At 47.2% G+C, this 16144-nt stretch overlaps 2 protein-coding genes across 4 annotated transcripts in view; one reads left to right on the plus strand and one right to left on the minus strand.

Annotated features, from left to right (window-relative positions):
• The first annotated feature begins 294 nt into the window (after positions 1 to 294).
• MIXL1 (Mix paired-like homeobox) lies at positions 295 to 3085 on the plus strand. The gene is made up of 2 exons (XM_006744043.2): positions 295 to 642; positions 1724 to 3085. The coding sequence occupies exons 1-2, from the start codon at positions 295 to 297 to the stop codon at positions 2027 to 2029; spliced, it is 654 nt and encodes a 217-aa protein (XP_006744106.2). The 3' UTR covers positions 2030 to 3085.
• Positions 3086 to 5478: 2393 nt separating this feature from the next.
• Positions 5479 to 16144, minus strand: part of LIN9 (lin-9 DREAM MuvB core complex component) — a 70795-nt gene continuing 60129 nt past the window's right edge. For all 3 annotated transcript variants that reach the window (XM_081824421.1, XM_081824420.1, XM_081824419.1), the window contains 4 exons: positions 11947 to 12072; positions 7694 to 7873; positions 7442 to 7539; positions 5479 to 6960 (listed from right to left, as the gene is read on the minus strand). In XM_081824421.1, the coding sequence (XP_081680547.1) occupies positions 6855 to 6960; positions 7442 to 7539; positions 7694 to 7873; positions 11947 to 12072 (510 nt within the window). In that variant the 3' untranslated portion in view covers positions 5479 to 6854. The remainder of the gene's footprint in view (positions 6961 to 7441; positions 7540 to 7693; positions 7874 to 11946; positions 12073 to 16144) is intronic.

The following is a 16144-nucleotide window of genomic DNA, read 5'->3' on the forward strand; positions in this document are numbered from 1 at the left end:
AGGCCGGCCCGGGGATGTGGATTGCGGCCGGCGGGCCGGGCGGGCGGGGGTCGCCGGGGGTGGGCGGTGTGTGTGTGGGGGGTGCGGCCCAAGTTCACGCCTCCCCTCCTCCCGCCCCCGGCGGCGGAAGCGGCAGTTCCCATGGCGTCTGGCGGGGCTGGGGGCGGGCCGGCCCCCGGGGGGGACACGGGTCTCCGCGCTCCCGGCCCTTTGAGCGCGCCGCCCCCCTCCCTCGGCCCGCGCCCTATAACCGGGGGCCCGCGCCCCTTGGGTGGCGCACTGGCTCGCGCAGCGATGGCCGCGGCTCGGTCCCAGCAGCTCGGCTTCGGGGCCGCTCCCGCGCTGCCCGCGCCCCCGCCCGGCCCCGCCGCCGCCCCGCCGGCCCCGGGCCCCGGCTCCTTCGCCGGCTTCCTCGGCGCGGGCCCTGGGCCCGCCGCGCCGCCCCCCGCGCCGCCCCGCGCGCCTCCCGCGCCCCCCGCAGGCGCGCCCGCCCCGTCGGCGTCCCAGCGCCGCAAGCGCACGTCGTTCAGCGCTGAACAGCTGCAGCTGCTGGAGCTCGTCTTCCGCCGGACCATGTACCCCGACATCCACCTGCGCGAGCGCCTGGCCGCGCTCACCCTGCTCCCCGAGTCCAGGATCCAGGTGAGCCCCGCGCTGGGCAGGGGCTGCCCCCGGGGGGTGGTGTCGGGACCCGTCGCTGGGGCGATGGGGTGGGGCGCACGCAGCCGTTTCCCTCCGTCGGCGTCCAGTACGATCGGGGCCCCTCCGAGGACGCCCGCCGGCCCCTCGAAAGGGTCAGAACGTCCATCCCGAGCAGGAGGGTGAGAAGGAGCACTTTCACACTTTTTCTCGATCCAGGAAGGGACAGATGAGGCACGGTTGAGGCTTCCACCGGTGGGACCCCGGTCTCTGGGAGAGAGCAGGGCTGGCTGAGTCTCCGAGTGGCCCCCAGCGCCCCTAAGGCCCCTCTCTTGGCGGGTATTGGGTTCGAAGGGGTGTAGCATCTCGGGGTAAAGCCTGAAGCACGTGGGGCTTCTTGTCACAGTTTGAAAAACCCGGTGCCAGGCGCGTTTATTGCAAAGGGATTGAGATCCGAATTCGGGAGCTTGCTGGTGACGAAGAGCCTGCCTTTTTGCGCATGGTCTGCGTCCACATGCAGTTTTAAGTAGGAGCCCTCACTTTACCCCTGGGAGGAGCGGGCTTGTTTTCCTGCGTCCCTGGTGGAATCCGTCCGTCGGCCCCAACCGGTGGTGCACAGGCTTCGTAAGCAGGACACCCTCGCTATTTGTTGGGAGACGGTGAGCAGAAAAATGTATTCACAGAAGTGAAGTCCGCGGAGCAAAAACCCCTTCTTGATTGATTTGACAAGGGACCACACTTCCAGAAATCGATTTTCTAAATTCTCTTGCCGCCTGTCATCTCCAAGGCTAGAAGCCTTTTATCCTCAAATGCTAAGTGCTTCTCATTCTGCCACCCCACTTTTCATCGCAGATATCCCTATATGATGCCCAGGTAGAACAAGGCGGGTTCCCCATTTGGCACCTGGAAATGGTAAGGCAGAGAGAGCCAGGGCCTCTGAACTCCTGGCCGCCCATTGGCCCAAGTGCTTTCTGGAAAGCGGGAAGCTCCGGACAGGGAAGCAGGGCACGTTGACCGGGAACTCGGGAACGGTGAACTAGCGTTAAGGACTTCAACCCAAAGCTGCTTCTCTGCCCTCTTCCAGGTGTGGTTCCAGAACCGGCGGGCCAAGTCAAGGCGGCAGAGCGGGAAAGCCTTTCAGCCCTCGGCCAGATCCCAGCTTTTCCTCCACCATGCCGTGCAGGGACCCGAAGTGAAATGTTTGAAGCCCCAGTCGCCTCTTGAAGTAGACGTGAACTGCCTGCCCGATCCCAACAGAGTTGGGGAGGGCATCCCCCACCCGAGCTGCCAGGGTCAGCGCTTCGAAGCCTACTCTCCCCTCTCTGAAGACACTGGTTCAAAGCTGGACTCGTGGGAGGAACACATCTTCTCTGCCTTTGGTAACTCTTGAGGAATCTGGGTGAGGTCACGGTAAGCTCCGAGGAGCCCCGCGCCCCTGAAGGCGAGGACACACACATCAGAAGGCTGTCCTTTCTGGCTCCGGGGCGAGGGACACTCGCCCGTTAACTTCGGTGAGGGTGTCGCCGGCGCCCTCCCCTGTGATGCTCCCTCCCCTTCGCCTGTGAGCCTTTCACCCCTTCTCCTCCCTCCGCGGGCCCCTCCCCGGGAGTCTCACGGTCCTTTGACCAGGGTGCCTCCAAACCCGCACCTCTAATTCCATCTGCATCCCGCTCCATGTGGCTGGTCTCCCTCTTCCCTTCCGGACTGCTTTGTCAGAACTCCCTCTCCCCTTCCCAAGAACACGGCGGCCAGGCTCACCCTCCCCTTGCGCGCCCCAGCTGCCGGCTTCTCGCCTTCCTCCAAGGCTCGTGACTTTGAACTCACCAGGACACAGTCCTCACCCTGTCCCCGAGATCGACTCCTCTTCTGTGTGTGTGGCCCATCATCTTTACACTCATTCGTCGCTCCGGTGATTCTGCATGCAGATTATTTCTAGAACCCCCTGCCTCTGGCTTCTCAGATTTTCACACATCGCTCTCTAGAAATCTGTGGTAGCCTCCCGTGGCCACCAGATGGAAAAAGCTTTGGGTTACCCTTCCAACATCTCCAGCCAAAGGGGCGGCCGTGCAAATCTTCTTGAGGTCACCCGTGCACAGCGTGGTCCTGTCCCTGAGCCCCTCCTGTCCATCGTCGTCGAGGACCAAATGAATACTACTCTGTCTCAGACACTTGAGGTCCCCCTCCCCTGGAGTCTGAACCTTCCTCGAATCCTGATTTTGTACGTTTTACTCCAGTCACTCCCACATTACCCTTAGCACTTGTAATTGTACTTGGTGCAACTTGAGTGGGTTATTAAATGCTTTCCACAAATGCTCCACTGTCATTCTGTTGAAATGAGTTCGGTCCTTTGGACAGCACGTCGTGCGGCGCCATCATCCACCGCTTGTGAAAGAACAGTCTCTGCAAATGTGGCCCTTCGCCTTCGGTCATCAGGCTGCTGTGCTGAGAGCTTGTTTCAAATTAGTCGCATGACTGCTGGCTTCTGATTTCTCTCTCCCAGTGTACACATTAGAATATATGCAAATTAGGGTGTAAGTTAGCCTGAGATCCATTAAAATCCTGTCTTGATATTTTGAGGGTTTTCAAACTCCTGAGGGCCAAGGGAGACTTTGTCTACGGGGGGTGGCCATGGGGGGGGGGTCTCTGTACGCGGCGCCTTGGAGGAGGCCCGCAGGAGCCGTGGCTAAGGCCAGGACTCCTGTCCCGATGTTACTGGAAGAGTCTGAGCGCCCTGGAATGTCTTCGAGATCGCACAGGCCGGTTGCCCTCATTTTCCCAGAGGTGTTATTCAAGTGACTTGCAGGTTTCAGCGTAGCAAATGCATTGCCAGAAGCAGCGGGAGACAGTTCGGGCTTTAGTGGCAGACCTGGCTACCGAACCCTTGAAAATGGTCTGAAACCAAACACAAGATGGTAAACGTTAGCTGCGGTTATTGAAGTGCTTGCGCGTGCCCCGCATCCTGCTCCACAGTCCCTTTGCGTTTGGACAGGTGACCCGGACAGGTGCAAGACTACAGACATTCACACCCACAAGACTGAAAACCTGACACTCGGAACTTAGAGTCCACTAAGGGTCACACGTAGAGGTAAATCTTACAAAGAGCTTATTAATTAATTGGATTATTGCCCTTACATTGTGTTTTCCCTAGCGAATACCTACAAAATCTATAAACATTTAAATCTTGTTATTTTTAATTTTTAAAAAAATTGTGGGACCCTCCAAGAACATTAGTCTGCACCTCCCTTGAACTCTCAAGAGACCGTAACTGCTAAATGTGTTACAGGCACTGTGTGTTTAATCCTTACCATGCCGTATAAGGCAGGGGCTATTACTGTTCTAAAGAACAAGAAACTTTATGGTTCAGATCACAAGTGACTCAAACCTGGGACTCCGTCCACCCATCTCTCCACCAGCAAATCATGCCTCCTGTATTGGCCTGGACTTTTTAGTCAGGACCAGGACGAGTGATAATGCTTAAAGGCAACCCCCCAAAGCAGAATTTCTGCATCCAAGGGAGTAGTCTCATCTTGCAAAGCAATCATCATGGAAAACCCCATGCTGGTTCTAGTGACACTGATGTTGGTTCGAGCTCTTTTGAAACTTTTGTTTGCTCACTGCACAAACATTTGCTGCCTGTGAACAGGCACTCTATCAGGGCCTGGAGATAAAATGGTGAGCCAAGCCCCGAGTAGAGAGGCCAGCAGGCAGACCCAAGAAGAAATGTAAAATTGCAAATGTGGTGCGCGCTGCATACAGAGATACAAGAGGACCTGGAGACGGTGTGTTGTGGTCAAGGAAAGCTTAGCTGAGAAACTGACGTGTAGGATGGTCAGGAGTCACCAAGGTGAGGAGAGGGAAGTGCACGTGCAAAGGCCCCGTGGCGGAAGAAGCAGGACGGAGAAATTGAGGATGTCAGACCATACGTTGCTGTCTGGGTCTTGTGGAAGCGTTCTGAGTTTGTTCTGAGAGCCCTAAGGCCTTAGATGGAGAGAACATGACCTATTCTGCAGTTTAAGACTATCACTGCCCGAATGTCGCAGTTGAGGGGGCAGAGTGGACACTGCAGAGAAGGTAGGGATGACCGAAGACTTCCGGACTGGCGGGGACAGCGGCCGGGCCGAGCGAGAGAGGTGGTAATGACACAGGCTCAGACAGTGCCTGAATTTAAGAGAAAGAATTGAACAGGCAAATCTTTTGGTAGATTCTCAATGGTGGAAGCGAATCTGGTTTTGGGGGACTCAGCGAAAGTCTTTCAGAACCAAACCTACACAGCATGTAGCATTGATGGCTCTTTAGAACTTGCAAAATGTGCTGGGCCGTGGCAGCATGGTGACCCAGGTGCCCCTAGGCGGACTGTATTAAAACCAACCTCTCACTGGGTCTACAGTAAGCCAAGAACTGGTTAAGTGTTTTTTCACTGTGATTTGTACAGATGGAAAAACCCCCTCCCTTAAAGTCAGATTGGATGATATCGTAATTCAAGATGACTTGGTGATTAATCTCTATTGTTTCCCCTAAAAATATCAATCAGTGGAAGGGACATGTGGGTGGCTCAGTTGGTTGAGCATCTGCCTTCGGCTCAGGTCGTGATCCCGGGGTCCTGGGATTGAGCCCCGCATCAGGCTCCCTGCCCGGCGAGGAGCCTGCTCCTGCCTCTCCTCTGCACCCAGTGCTCCTGCTCTCTCGCTCACACACGCTCGCTCTCTAATAAATAAAATCTTAAAATATACATATATTCATATGTATATATAAAATACAGTGGAAATTACAGTTCCTTAAAACTTTTCAAAAAAGGAATACTTATCAAGTGTATTAATTAAATGAGAATGGTAGGCAGTATTACTTTTCATAGATCAATTTATTTAGAATTACAAATATTAAGAATAGAGGATTTATGCATTTCTTAATTAACGTAACAGTTTAGCTAAATATAAACTCTGCACTAAAGTTCTGCAGTGGCACAAGACCAACAAAGAATATGGAAGCATTTTTAAACTATACAAAAATTTCAAATGGAAAATAATCTCGTTTTAGTTTTATAATACATTAACATATAAAAAGTCCCATTTTATGAGACATCTAAAAGAATCAAAGCCACTTCTACAGCTATATCTTAAACTCCAAATCTGAAAACAATTTTATTATATTTTGACTTTATAATATTCTATATTAAAACAAAGAAAATTCCAAATACACACTTTTTACAAGATTAACATTTTAGGCAGGGTTTTTCCTTTAAAAAACCAAAAAACAACAAAAAAACCCCACAACCAAATACAAACCTTTTTTTCTGCATTTCACAGCACTGGTTATTTTATTTGTTTTCCTTATAAAATCTTTTGACTTTATAAATTGTATACGGTTGGATTTTAACCAGTCATCTGGTTCAAAAGTTGTGCAAATAAACAAAATATGAAAATAGTGTGTTATCAGTCTTTTTAAATAAGTCTCCTAACAATAGCACTTTTTGTCCTGAATTGACGGGAAAAGTCATGCCAAATCCACTTGCTGAAATGTAGCATTTTGCAAGTAATTTATTTTTTTCCTGCTCCTTCATTTTCTTTCAACAGACAAACAACAAAGGTTTCTTTTATAAATTATGATAAATTAAAATAGTTATTATTATAAAATGATCTCTCGAGCCGTGTCACACTGCAAGTATCCGTCCCGCATACTTGTCAAGTCCGCATCTCCCATTGCTATTCCAGAGGCTTCCTGCACACGTGCCTGCCCATCTCTCAAGGGCGCTCTCTTCCAGAGACTGGCAGGGTGAGGAGCTAACGGAGCCTGCGCCGCAGTCCTCTGGCCGGAGTTCTGGACTGCCCCCGGCAGCGCAAGGAGCCCGTGTCTGCGCGTGCCCCTCCCCCCCCCCCACGCAGCTGTCTGCGTGTGTTGGGCTGAATTCATGCACGTTCAAAAAAGGGTCAGCATACTCTTCCGTGAAAGCCTATTACGTTCAGTTTCAGTTTAAAAATACTTGCTTATAAACATGTAACATAAGCGATGCTACTGCAGCTGAATAATAAAAAGAAAAATAAATAGAATGCTGGTCAGCAATGCTGGTTTACGAAGCAGTATAGTATATTAAAACGCCCTAGTTGGAGATTTACATTTCCCTTGCTTTCCAGCGCTTGGGTTATCTGGTTATCTGGTGCTGGGAGCCTCGGTGCAGGGAGCGCCGTGTCCTGTGCAGCGCGAACAGTGGAGGCTCCTCCTCAGTCCCTGTTGGTGTCGTTGGCTGCGAAGGCGTGCAGGTTTCCCATCTGGCTCAGGCCACTCTGAATGTGTGCAACGTGGATTTCTACGTTATTCTGAAAGCAACTGAAGAAGAAACATGGTTCACTCCCTTATTTTGCGACGTTAGGAAAATACTTGTTAACAAAGGAAGAGCCGAATTTTAGTCCAAAAAGCAGCGAAGATAATGACCCCAGGAAGGACTAAAGCCCCCATCACACCAGCTATCCCCCGGCTGCAGCCATGACGGGAAGGGCTGCTGGAGGGCGCAAAGGAGCCGCGGGGGTGCGGGCCAGGGTGAGAGTGTCTCTCTCGGGGAAACTACTCAGTGGAGCCCCCACACCAACCCAAACCCAAATACCGTAGGTCTTCGGATTCCTTTACATAAACCAAATCCATGTGAACTTTCTATTCTGTCAATAGACGGGATATAACTGAAAAGTCCTTTTGGAATTTATTTACAGGGTAAAAATTATAGGAATGCTTCACAAATATGCATAATTCTTAAAACTTTACTGGAAATCCCCATGAACTTAGAAAAATGATTAGAGTCCACCTAACGAATTACCTGATATTAGAAGCATCTATTGTACTCTTGATATCATTTAATGAATCTGTAAGTGATTTGAACTCAAAGGAATTCAGGTCTCCTCCTTCTGCCAGACACTAAAGGAAAAAATATTTCAAATTTTAATTGAATTATAGTTCAAATACAGACACAAAATACCTGATACAATCTGTGTATTATAATCATTTATCAACAAATTAGTGCAGTTTGTGTAGGTATCAAAATGAAGAGAATGTTTTCTTGGAGATGTACCTTAATTTGTAATAAAATAGCGGTGAGCCTGGAGATTAAGTCTGTGAGATTTTCGTTCTCAACACAGGGCTGTCCAGTGGAGGAGTTGGCGTGCCGGACAATCTCCTGGGCTTCCTCCTCACACCTCCGTCTCATATCCGTGGGCTGGTCCGCAGGCTGCAGGCCCTGGTCTGGAGCGAGCTGGAAACAGAGGATTCCAACATGAGATGGACGGTCACCAGGCCAGACGATGTCTGTGTGTTCGTGCCCTGTCTTCAGATGTGGGTGTTTCCAAAACTAGCCTTTATAACGAAAATGGGCCTCACACCAGAAGAAATGTTTCTTCTTGGTTTTCTTTTCTTGATTTTATATTTTTGGCAACTTTTAATTTTGATATAATTTCAAACTGCTAAAAAGGAATAGAAAAAATACTCCTAAAAACCTTTTACCCAGATTCAGTTTCTTGTTTATTCCGTGTGGCAACATTTGATCTCTCTCTGTATAACAGATGTAATGTTTTCCCCTTAACTATTTGACAATAAGCTGCAAACACTGTGCCTCTTTCCCCCTAAACACTCTAGTCTGCATTTCCGAAGTACATTCCCACAGGGCAACTGTCACAACTGGGAAATTTCCCACCGATAGGAGACCATATTCTTCTAAAAGGGCATATGCACAGTCCCATCAACCATCCCAACACGTAAGTCCCCCCCACGCCCCACCCCCCGCCAGAGACATCTGGTTGTCATGTCTCTGTAGATTCTTTTATTCTGGAACAGTTCCTCTTTCATGAAATATCATGATATTCTGGAAGAGTACCAGCCAATTATTTTGTCTACTGTCCTTCAACATGGGTTTGTCTGTTTCCTCGTGATTAGACTGAAGTCATGCATTTTGGGGAGGAATACAAGAGTGATGCTGAGTTCTTGCTCAGGGCATCTCGGTCAGGAGGCCCCTGATGCCAATCTGTCCCATTACTGGTTGCGGTATCTCTGATCACTCAGTTAAGGGAGTCAGGTGTCGGCCAGATTTCCCCACAGGACGGGATTTTCCCCTTTGGAACGAGTAAGAATTTGTGAAGAGAGATTTGGAGGCTCCTCGTCCTCACCCTTTGACCCTCAAGTTTTACTGAGCACCCTGCCTTTACCAGTTCCTGCGGTGATGGCTGCCAGGCGCCATTCCTCTCACTCTATCATTCCTCCTACAGTTGCTAGCTGGCATTTTACTCTAAGAACTTTCCCTTAAGGGCGCCTGGGTGGCTCAGTTGGTTAAGCGACTGCCTTCGGCTCAGGTCATGATCCTGGAGTCCTGGGATCGAGTCCCGCATCGGGCTCCCTGCTCAGCAGGGAGTCTGCTTCTCCTTCTGACCCTCCCCCTTCTCATGCTCTCTCTCTCAAATAAATAAATAAAATCTTTAAAAAAAAAAAAAAGAACTTTCCCTTAAAAATTAATTGGTTAGGGGCGCCTGGGTGGCTCAGTCGTTAAGCGTCTGCCTTCGGCTCAGGTCATGATCCCAGGGTCCTGGGATAGAGCCCCGCATCAGGCTCCCTGCTCTGCAGGGAGTCTGCTTCTCCCTCTCCCACTCCCCCTGCTTGTGTTCCCTCTCTTGCTGTCTCTCTCTCTGTCAAATAAATAAAATCTTTAAAAAAAAAAAATTAATTGGTTAAGTGGTTAATATTAGTATGGACTCATGGATTCTTACTTTACTCAAAGGGTTCTAATCTCTGAGTGTAGTCACTTATGCTGACGCCCAAACTGCCCCAGATCTAGTCAGTGGGGATAGTGTCCAGCCGGTCCTGTTGGACACGCTCCCGTAAGCTGGGGGGCACAGTGAGACGGTCCAGCCTCTGGAATCAAGTCTCTTTTTCAAGGAGCCCTGCTTCCTTTTATTGGAGAGCAGCATTTGGAAACCACGATCGAGTGCTGGGCGTGCTCAGTGCCGTCAGGTGTGCGCTTCTGGGCTCTCTCAGCATGTGCGTGCACCCGTGTGCACACACACACACGTAGCTACGTCATAAAAATAAAATGAATCACAAAATCAGACCGATTCTCCCTATTCTAACCCAACACCACAGGGTTTGTTGTAGTCTCCCATCTTCATAACTGCCTTCTCCAGAGGTGAGAGGGCAGGCCTCCCCGATCTGCGATATACTTAAGTTACTCATGTGCTCCATCCTAGAATGCGGAGTTTCAGAACTGCGAATCCATACCACCAGGAGTGAAAACCTTACTAACTAGAGTTCATTATTTATTTAAAGTTCGATTTATCTTCAGACTAAGGGTATAGGGTCAAAATACTAAGTTCAGGTTATTTGGATTCATTTTTGTCTCCTTTAGTGTTTATGTTATTCCTTTGACATAGAGTTAGGTTCGTTTACTTCTATTTATACTCCATTTTGGAGTTCATCTGTATTTACTGAGAAAACAAACACTCAGAGAAATGTCACTCCCCTCACTCCCTGATCCCTGCCCCATCCCCAAATTAGTTCTAGTTTATCCTTCCTGTGTTTATTCTTGAAAAACTAAGAGGATATATGTGTATTTTATTTTTACATATTTCTGCTTACTCCAAAGGAAACAATTGCTATATATACTTCCATGTACTTTATTTTTTTCACTTAATACATCCTGGAAATCACTCCATATCAGTAAATGGAGAGCTTCCTTGTTCGTTCTTACAGCAGCAAGGTACTCCATGGCGTGGATGTACCATAAGTTACTTAGCCAATTCCCTATATATGGGCATTTATGTTTTTTCTAATATTTTGCAAATACCAGGAATGCTGCAATGAATCACCTTTCTCTAACACTTTAAAAAAATTCTATTAGTTTTAGGTGCTATGAACATTCTAGTGGTAAACAGAAGTTCACAAACCTGTTTGGTATATATCAGAAATAGAATTGCTTAATCATACTGTTTACACATTTTAAAATCAATATTGTAGGGGCTCCTGGGTGGCTCAGTCGGTTGAGCGTCTGCCTTCGGCTCAGGTCATGATCTCAGGGTCCTGGGATCGAGCCCCGTGTTGGGCTCCCTGCTCAGGAGGGAGTCTGCTTGAGATTCTCTCTTCCTCTGCCCCTACTTACGTGTACTCTCTCTCAAATCAATCAATCAATCTATCTTTAAAAAGCAAATCAAATCAATATTGTACTTCCCCAAGAGCTTTGTGAAAATGAAATCATTTTACTTCATGGGGAAATGGGCCTATCACAAAAGGCCCTGTGTACATACTGAAATTACACAACAAGAGTGATGAACAGTCCACTTCGGCGCGTGTTGTCAACTTTGCTCCGCGCGGTCTCGGACTGCTTGGTTTGCGTCTCTCGTGGGTTAGTAGCTGGCCCGGAGGGAGAAATCTAATCACTAGGACAACGCTTACTGTTATTGTAGGGGACAACTACCGGGAAAATAAAAATAAATGATAATGATGGTTAGAGGAATGAGCAAAATAGTCTCAGAGTGTAGTTCCAGGCAAACACAGTTCATTTCCTTCAGCTCCAGGTGGACAGGTTGATAACATGGCCTACGGCAGATCTTCGGAACTAACTAGGAGGTTAGTGTCATAAAGAGCTAACTGTTGAAGAACCTCATGTCACAAATGGACGTGGCTCACAGGAAACATAAAACCTCTAAAAATGCAAGTGCTGGAGCATTCTAAACTCATCTGTCACTTCTTACCTTGTTGTAATAAAATCACATTTGAGGTGAAACCACTGAACTGCCTTCATACATATAATTTTATGTACACGATAATAATTCACAAATAACCCTATGCTCTACATACTTGAAGTTCAAGAATCCATAGTTCTAATGTAAAATTTAAAGCAGGAGGAAACAAAATTGTATACACAGCATGATCATAACTTTGTGAGAAAAAGCATTGTATCTATCTATCTATCTATCTATCTATCTATCTATCTATCTAAAATACTAAGGGGAAATAAACCAAAATACAGTATTTGGGATTGTGGAATTAAGAGTTTAAGAGTAATCATTTTTCTGGATTTTTCTTTATTTTTTTCAAGAGCAATACCATTTGTAATTGAAACAAAAATCAACAGAATTGAGAGCTGTGTATAAAGCACTCTTTGACACTAATGCTAAAATGAGTAAAAATGTACATAAAATCCGGTTCTGCTAAAGGACCTGATAGAGATGTTGGTGTAGTTTGAATTTTCTAAAATGTGAAGGTAAATAACAGTATTTAGCTTCAAATAAAAGAGTGGGGGAGGGGGGCACAGGCCCTCAGGGGAAATTTATACACATCACCTACCTCATAGCAGTACTGCTGAACTTTATGCAAAACTTTGTTGAGGTCCTTGTTGAGCTGCTCAAGCTCCAGAACGATTGTTGCATATCTCCGCTGAAATTCAATGCCGATGGGCATGGAATAGGATTTCTGCAAGGAAAAAAATCTGATTTTTTAAATAAAGATTTATTTATTTATTTATTTGGAAGAGAGAGAGAGTGAGCGAGAGGGAGAGCATGAGCAGGGGGAGGGGGAGAAGCAGACTCCGCTGCTGAGCAGGGAGCCCGACGTGGGGCTCGATCCCAGGACTCTGGGATCCTGACCTGAGCTGAAGGCAGACGCTTAACCGACTGAACCACCCAGGCGCCCCAAAAATCAGATTTTGATAAGGATTTTTTTTAGAGACAGCACACACGGGGTGGGGGGAGGGGCAGAAGGAGCGGGAGAATCCCAAGCCAACGCCACGCTCAGTGAGGAGCCCACCTTGGGGCTCGATCTCACGACCCTGAGATCATGATCTGAGCTGAAATCAAGAGTTCAATGCTCAACCGACTGAGCCACCCAGGCACCCCGATAAGGATTTTTTTGAGCAGTGCACTTTCAGTGATCTAACATGAGATCTGACTATTCCAAAACAACAGAAGTTTATTGAAGTTGTCTGTCCTCAATGTTCTACTTCTTGTGTGTGAAAACAGTATTATTGTTATTTAGGAGACTATTCTTAGGAGCATCGGGACATCTACCATTCACTTTTTTTTTCTCTAAAAAAGCTAAATCTGGGGCGCCTGGGTGGCTCAGTTGTTAAGCGGCTGCCTTTGGCTCAGGTTATGATCCCAAGGTCCTGGGATCAAGCCCCGCATCAGGCTCCCTGCTCCGCGGGAGGTCTGCTTCTCCCTCTCCCACTCCCCCTGCATGTGCTCCCTCTCTCTGTCAAATAAATAAATAAAAATCTTAAAAAAATAAATAAATAAAAAAGCTAAATCTATCCTTTATTGGTGGGCTTGGGTTGGTGTTTTTTTTTTGCCATTTAATTTTTTTTTTAAGATTTTATTTATTTATTTGACAGAGAGAACTAGAGAGCACAAGCAGGGGAAGCAGCAGAGGGAGAGGGAGAAGCAGACTCCCCGCTGAGCAGGGAGCCTGACATGGGGAATTGATCCCAGGAGACTTGGGATCATGACCTGAGCTGAAGACAGACGCTTAACCGACTGAGCACCCAGGCACCCCTCAACTTGTTCTTCTTAACTTTCTATTGAAAATATTTAAAATTCTTTTGGAATAGAAAATACATTTGCATTCCTGTGCATATAATGGGATATGTCAACTGTCAGATTGTGTGTCAGGGTGAGTGGAGAAGGGAAACCTGTCAGGCTGTGGACTCCCAGCCTGCCAGAATGAGACCTCTCAGGTATAACTTCATGCTATATAAAACTTAAAAATTTTTTAAGTAATTTCCACACCCAACATGGGGCTTGAACCCACAACCCAGAGATCAAGAGTCGCACGCTCCAATGACTGAGCCAGTCAGGCACCCTGTAACTTAGTATTTTTTTTTAATTGAAAAGTATAACATGATGGGTGCCTGGGTGGCTCAGTCGGTTAAGCATCTTCCTTCGGCTCAGGTCGTGATCTCAGGGTTCTGGATGGAGCCCCATGTTGGGTTCTTTGCTCAGCGGGGAGCCTGCTTCCCCCTCTCCTTCTGCCCCTCCCCCCATGTATGTGTGCTCTCTCTCAAATAAATAAATTTTAAAATCTTTTAAAAAAAGTATAACATGAGAAAAATGCACAAAATATACATATACAATTCAGTGAATTATCACAATGCAAACACCGGTTCTTAAAAAGTTAAACACCGAGGCACCTGGTTGGCTCAGTCGGTTAGGCATCTGCCTTCAGCCCAGGTCATGATCCCGGGGTCCTGGGATCAAGCCCCACATGGGGCTCCCTGCTCGGCGGGGAGCCTGCTTCTCCCTCTTCCACTCCCCCTGCTTGTGCTCTTGCTCTCGCTATCTCTCTCTGTCAAATAAATAAAATCTTTAAAAAAAAAAGTTAAACACCTACACCTACCATATGATCCAAGAGAAATGAAAACACTTGTCCATGCAAAGACTTGTACATGAATGTTCGATTTTCTTTGTAATAGCTAAAAAATGTGAACAATTCAAATGTCCCTCAACAGGTGAATGGATAAACAGATTGTGGAATATCCACACAATGTGCTACTGCTCAGCAATAAGAAAGAATTACAGGGCGCCTGGGTGGCTCAGATGGTTAAGCATCTGCCTTCGGCTCAGGTCATGATCCCAGGGACCTGGGATCGAGTCCCGCATCGGGCTCCCTGCTCTTTGGGAGCCTGCTTCTCCCTCTGCCTCTCTCTCTCTCTCTCTGTCTCTCATGAATAAATAAATAAAATCTTAAAAAAAAAAAAAAAAGAAAGAATTACAGTATGTTGCTTGAACTGTGGAACACACAACCAAGTGGATGAATCAAAATCCTTATACTGAATGAAAGACGCCGGGCAAGAAAAGCATATACACTGTATGATTCCATCTATATACAATTCTAGAAAATGCAAACTAGGGGCGCCTGGGTGGCTCAGATAGTTGAGCGTCTGCCTTCGGCTCGGGTCATGATCCCGGGGTCCTGGGATTGAGCCCCGTGTCCGGCTCCTGGCTCAGAGGGGAGCCTGCTTCTCCCTCTGCCTCTCCCCCTGCTCGTGCTCTCTATCTCGAATGAATAAATAAAATCTTAAAAAAAAAAAAGAATATGCAAAGTAATCTGAGATGACAGAAGGTAGATCAATGGTTGCCTGGAGGCTGGGGTAGAGGGAAGGATGGATTATGAAGGGCTTAGGGAAATCTGGTGAGGAGGGGAGAAGACAGAAATACTGGTAACCTCGTCTGTGGTGCTGGCTTCATGGGTGTGTATGTGTATATGGGCACACACATATATCTGATCAAACCATACATTTTTAAAAGATACAGTTTACTGTACACCAATTATACCTCAACAAAGCTGGGGAAGTGATGGGAAAAATCCACTACATCAACAGAACACTGCTAAGAAGCCCCACATATCACCTTACAATCCTTTCTCTCTTTTCTCTCCAAAGCAACCTTATTGACATCAAACATCATAGTTTGACTTCTGAAATTTATTTAAAATGCAATTATACAGTATATACTCTTATTCCTAGCTTCTTTCAATTAACATTGTGAAATTCATCCACATGGTTGTGCATATCCACAGTTCATTCACTGTGGTGTAGAAATTCCTTTGTAGAAATATGATATAATCAGCCATTCTATTGGTTCCATTTGTTACTGGATAATAGGGCTGCACCTAGTTCTTGGTCAATATGAATAGTGCTTCTAGGACATTTTGTACTTAGGTACCCACATGTGTAGTTTTAGTAGACAGAGCCAAAGAGTTCCCCAAAGTGATGGAATAAGGAAGTTCTGGCTGGGATGCCTGGGTGGCTCAGTCAGTTAGACGTCTGACTCCTGGTTTCGGCTCAGGTCATGATCTCAGGGTGGCAAGATCAAGCCCCACATCAGGCTCCACGCTCAGCACAATCTCTGCTTGGGATTCTCTCTCTCCCTCCGCCCCTCCCCCACCCCCTCTCTCAAATAAAGAAAGTCTTAAAAAAAAAGTTCTGGCTGCTTGACATATTTTCCGATCTTTGATATTTTAAGTGTTTGAATATTAGCCACTTTAGAGGGTGTGAGCGATATCTCTTTGTGGTATTAATTCGCATTTTCTCTATTACTAATGAGGCTGGGTACCTTATCAAAAATTTTTTGTACATCTGAATATCCTCTTTTTTTTTTTTTAAGATTTAATTTATTTGAGAGAGAGTGAGTGAGCGAGCGGGGGAGGAGCAGAGGGAGAAGCAAACTCCCCGCTGAGCAGGAAGCCTGACACAGGGCTCGATCCTGGGACTCCGGGACAATGACACGAGCCCAAGGTAGATGCTCAACTGACTGAGCCACCCAGGCGCCCCTGAATATCCTCTTTTTAAAATGTATCTGTTCAATTCTCTTTCCTGTTTTCTATTAGGCTGCCTATCTTTTTCTTTCTTTTTAAAAAATATTTACTTATCTGAGGGGCGCCTGGGTGGCTCAGTCGTTACGCGTCTGCCTTTGGCTCAGGTCATGATCCTGGGGTCCTGGGATCAAGCCCCACATCGGGCTCTCTGCTTGGCGGGAAGCCTGCTTCTCCC

The sequence above is a fragment of the Leptonychotes weddellii genome, chromosome 6 (genome assembly GCF_054177405.1).
Source record: "Leptonychotes weddellii isolate Sample4059 chromosome 6, ASM5417740v2, whole genome shotgun sequence".
In the NCBI taxonomy this organism is placed as follows: Eukaryota; Metazoa; Chordata; class Mammalia; order Carnivora; family Phocidae; genus Leptonychotes; species Leptonychotes weddellii.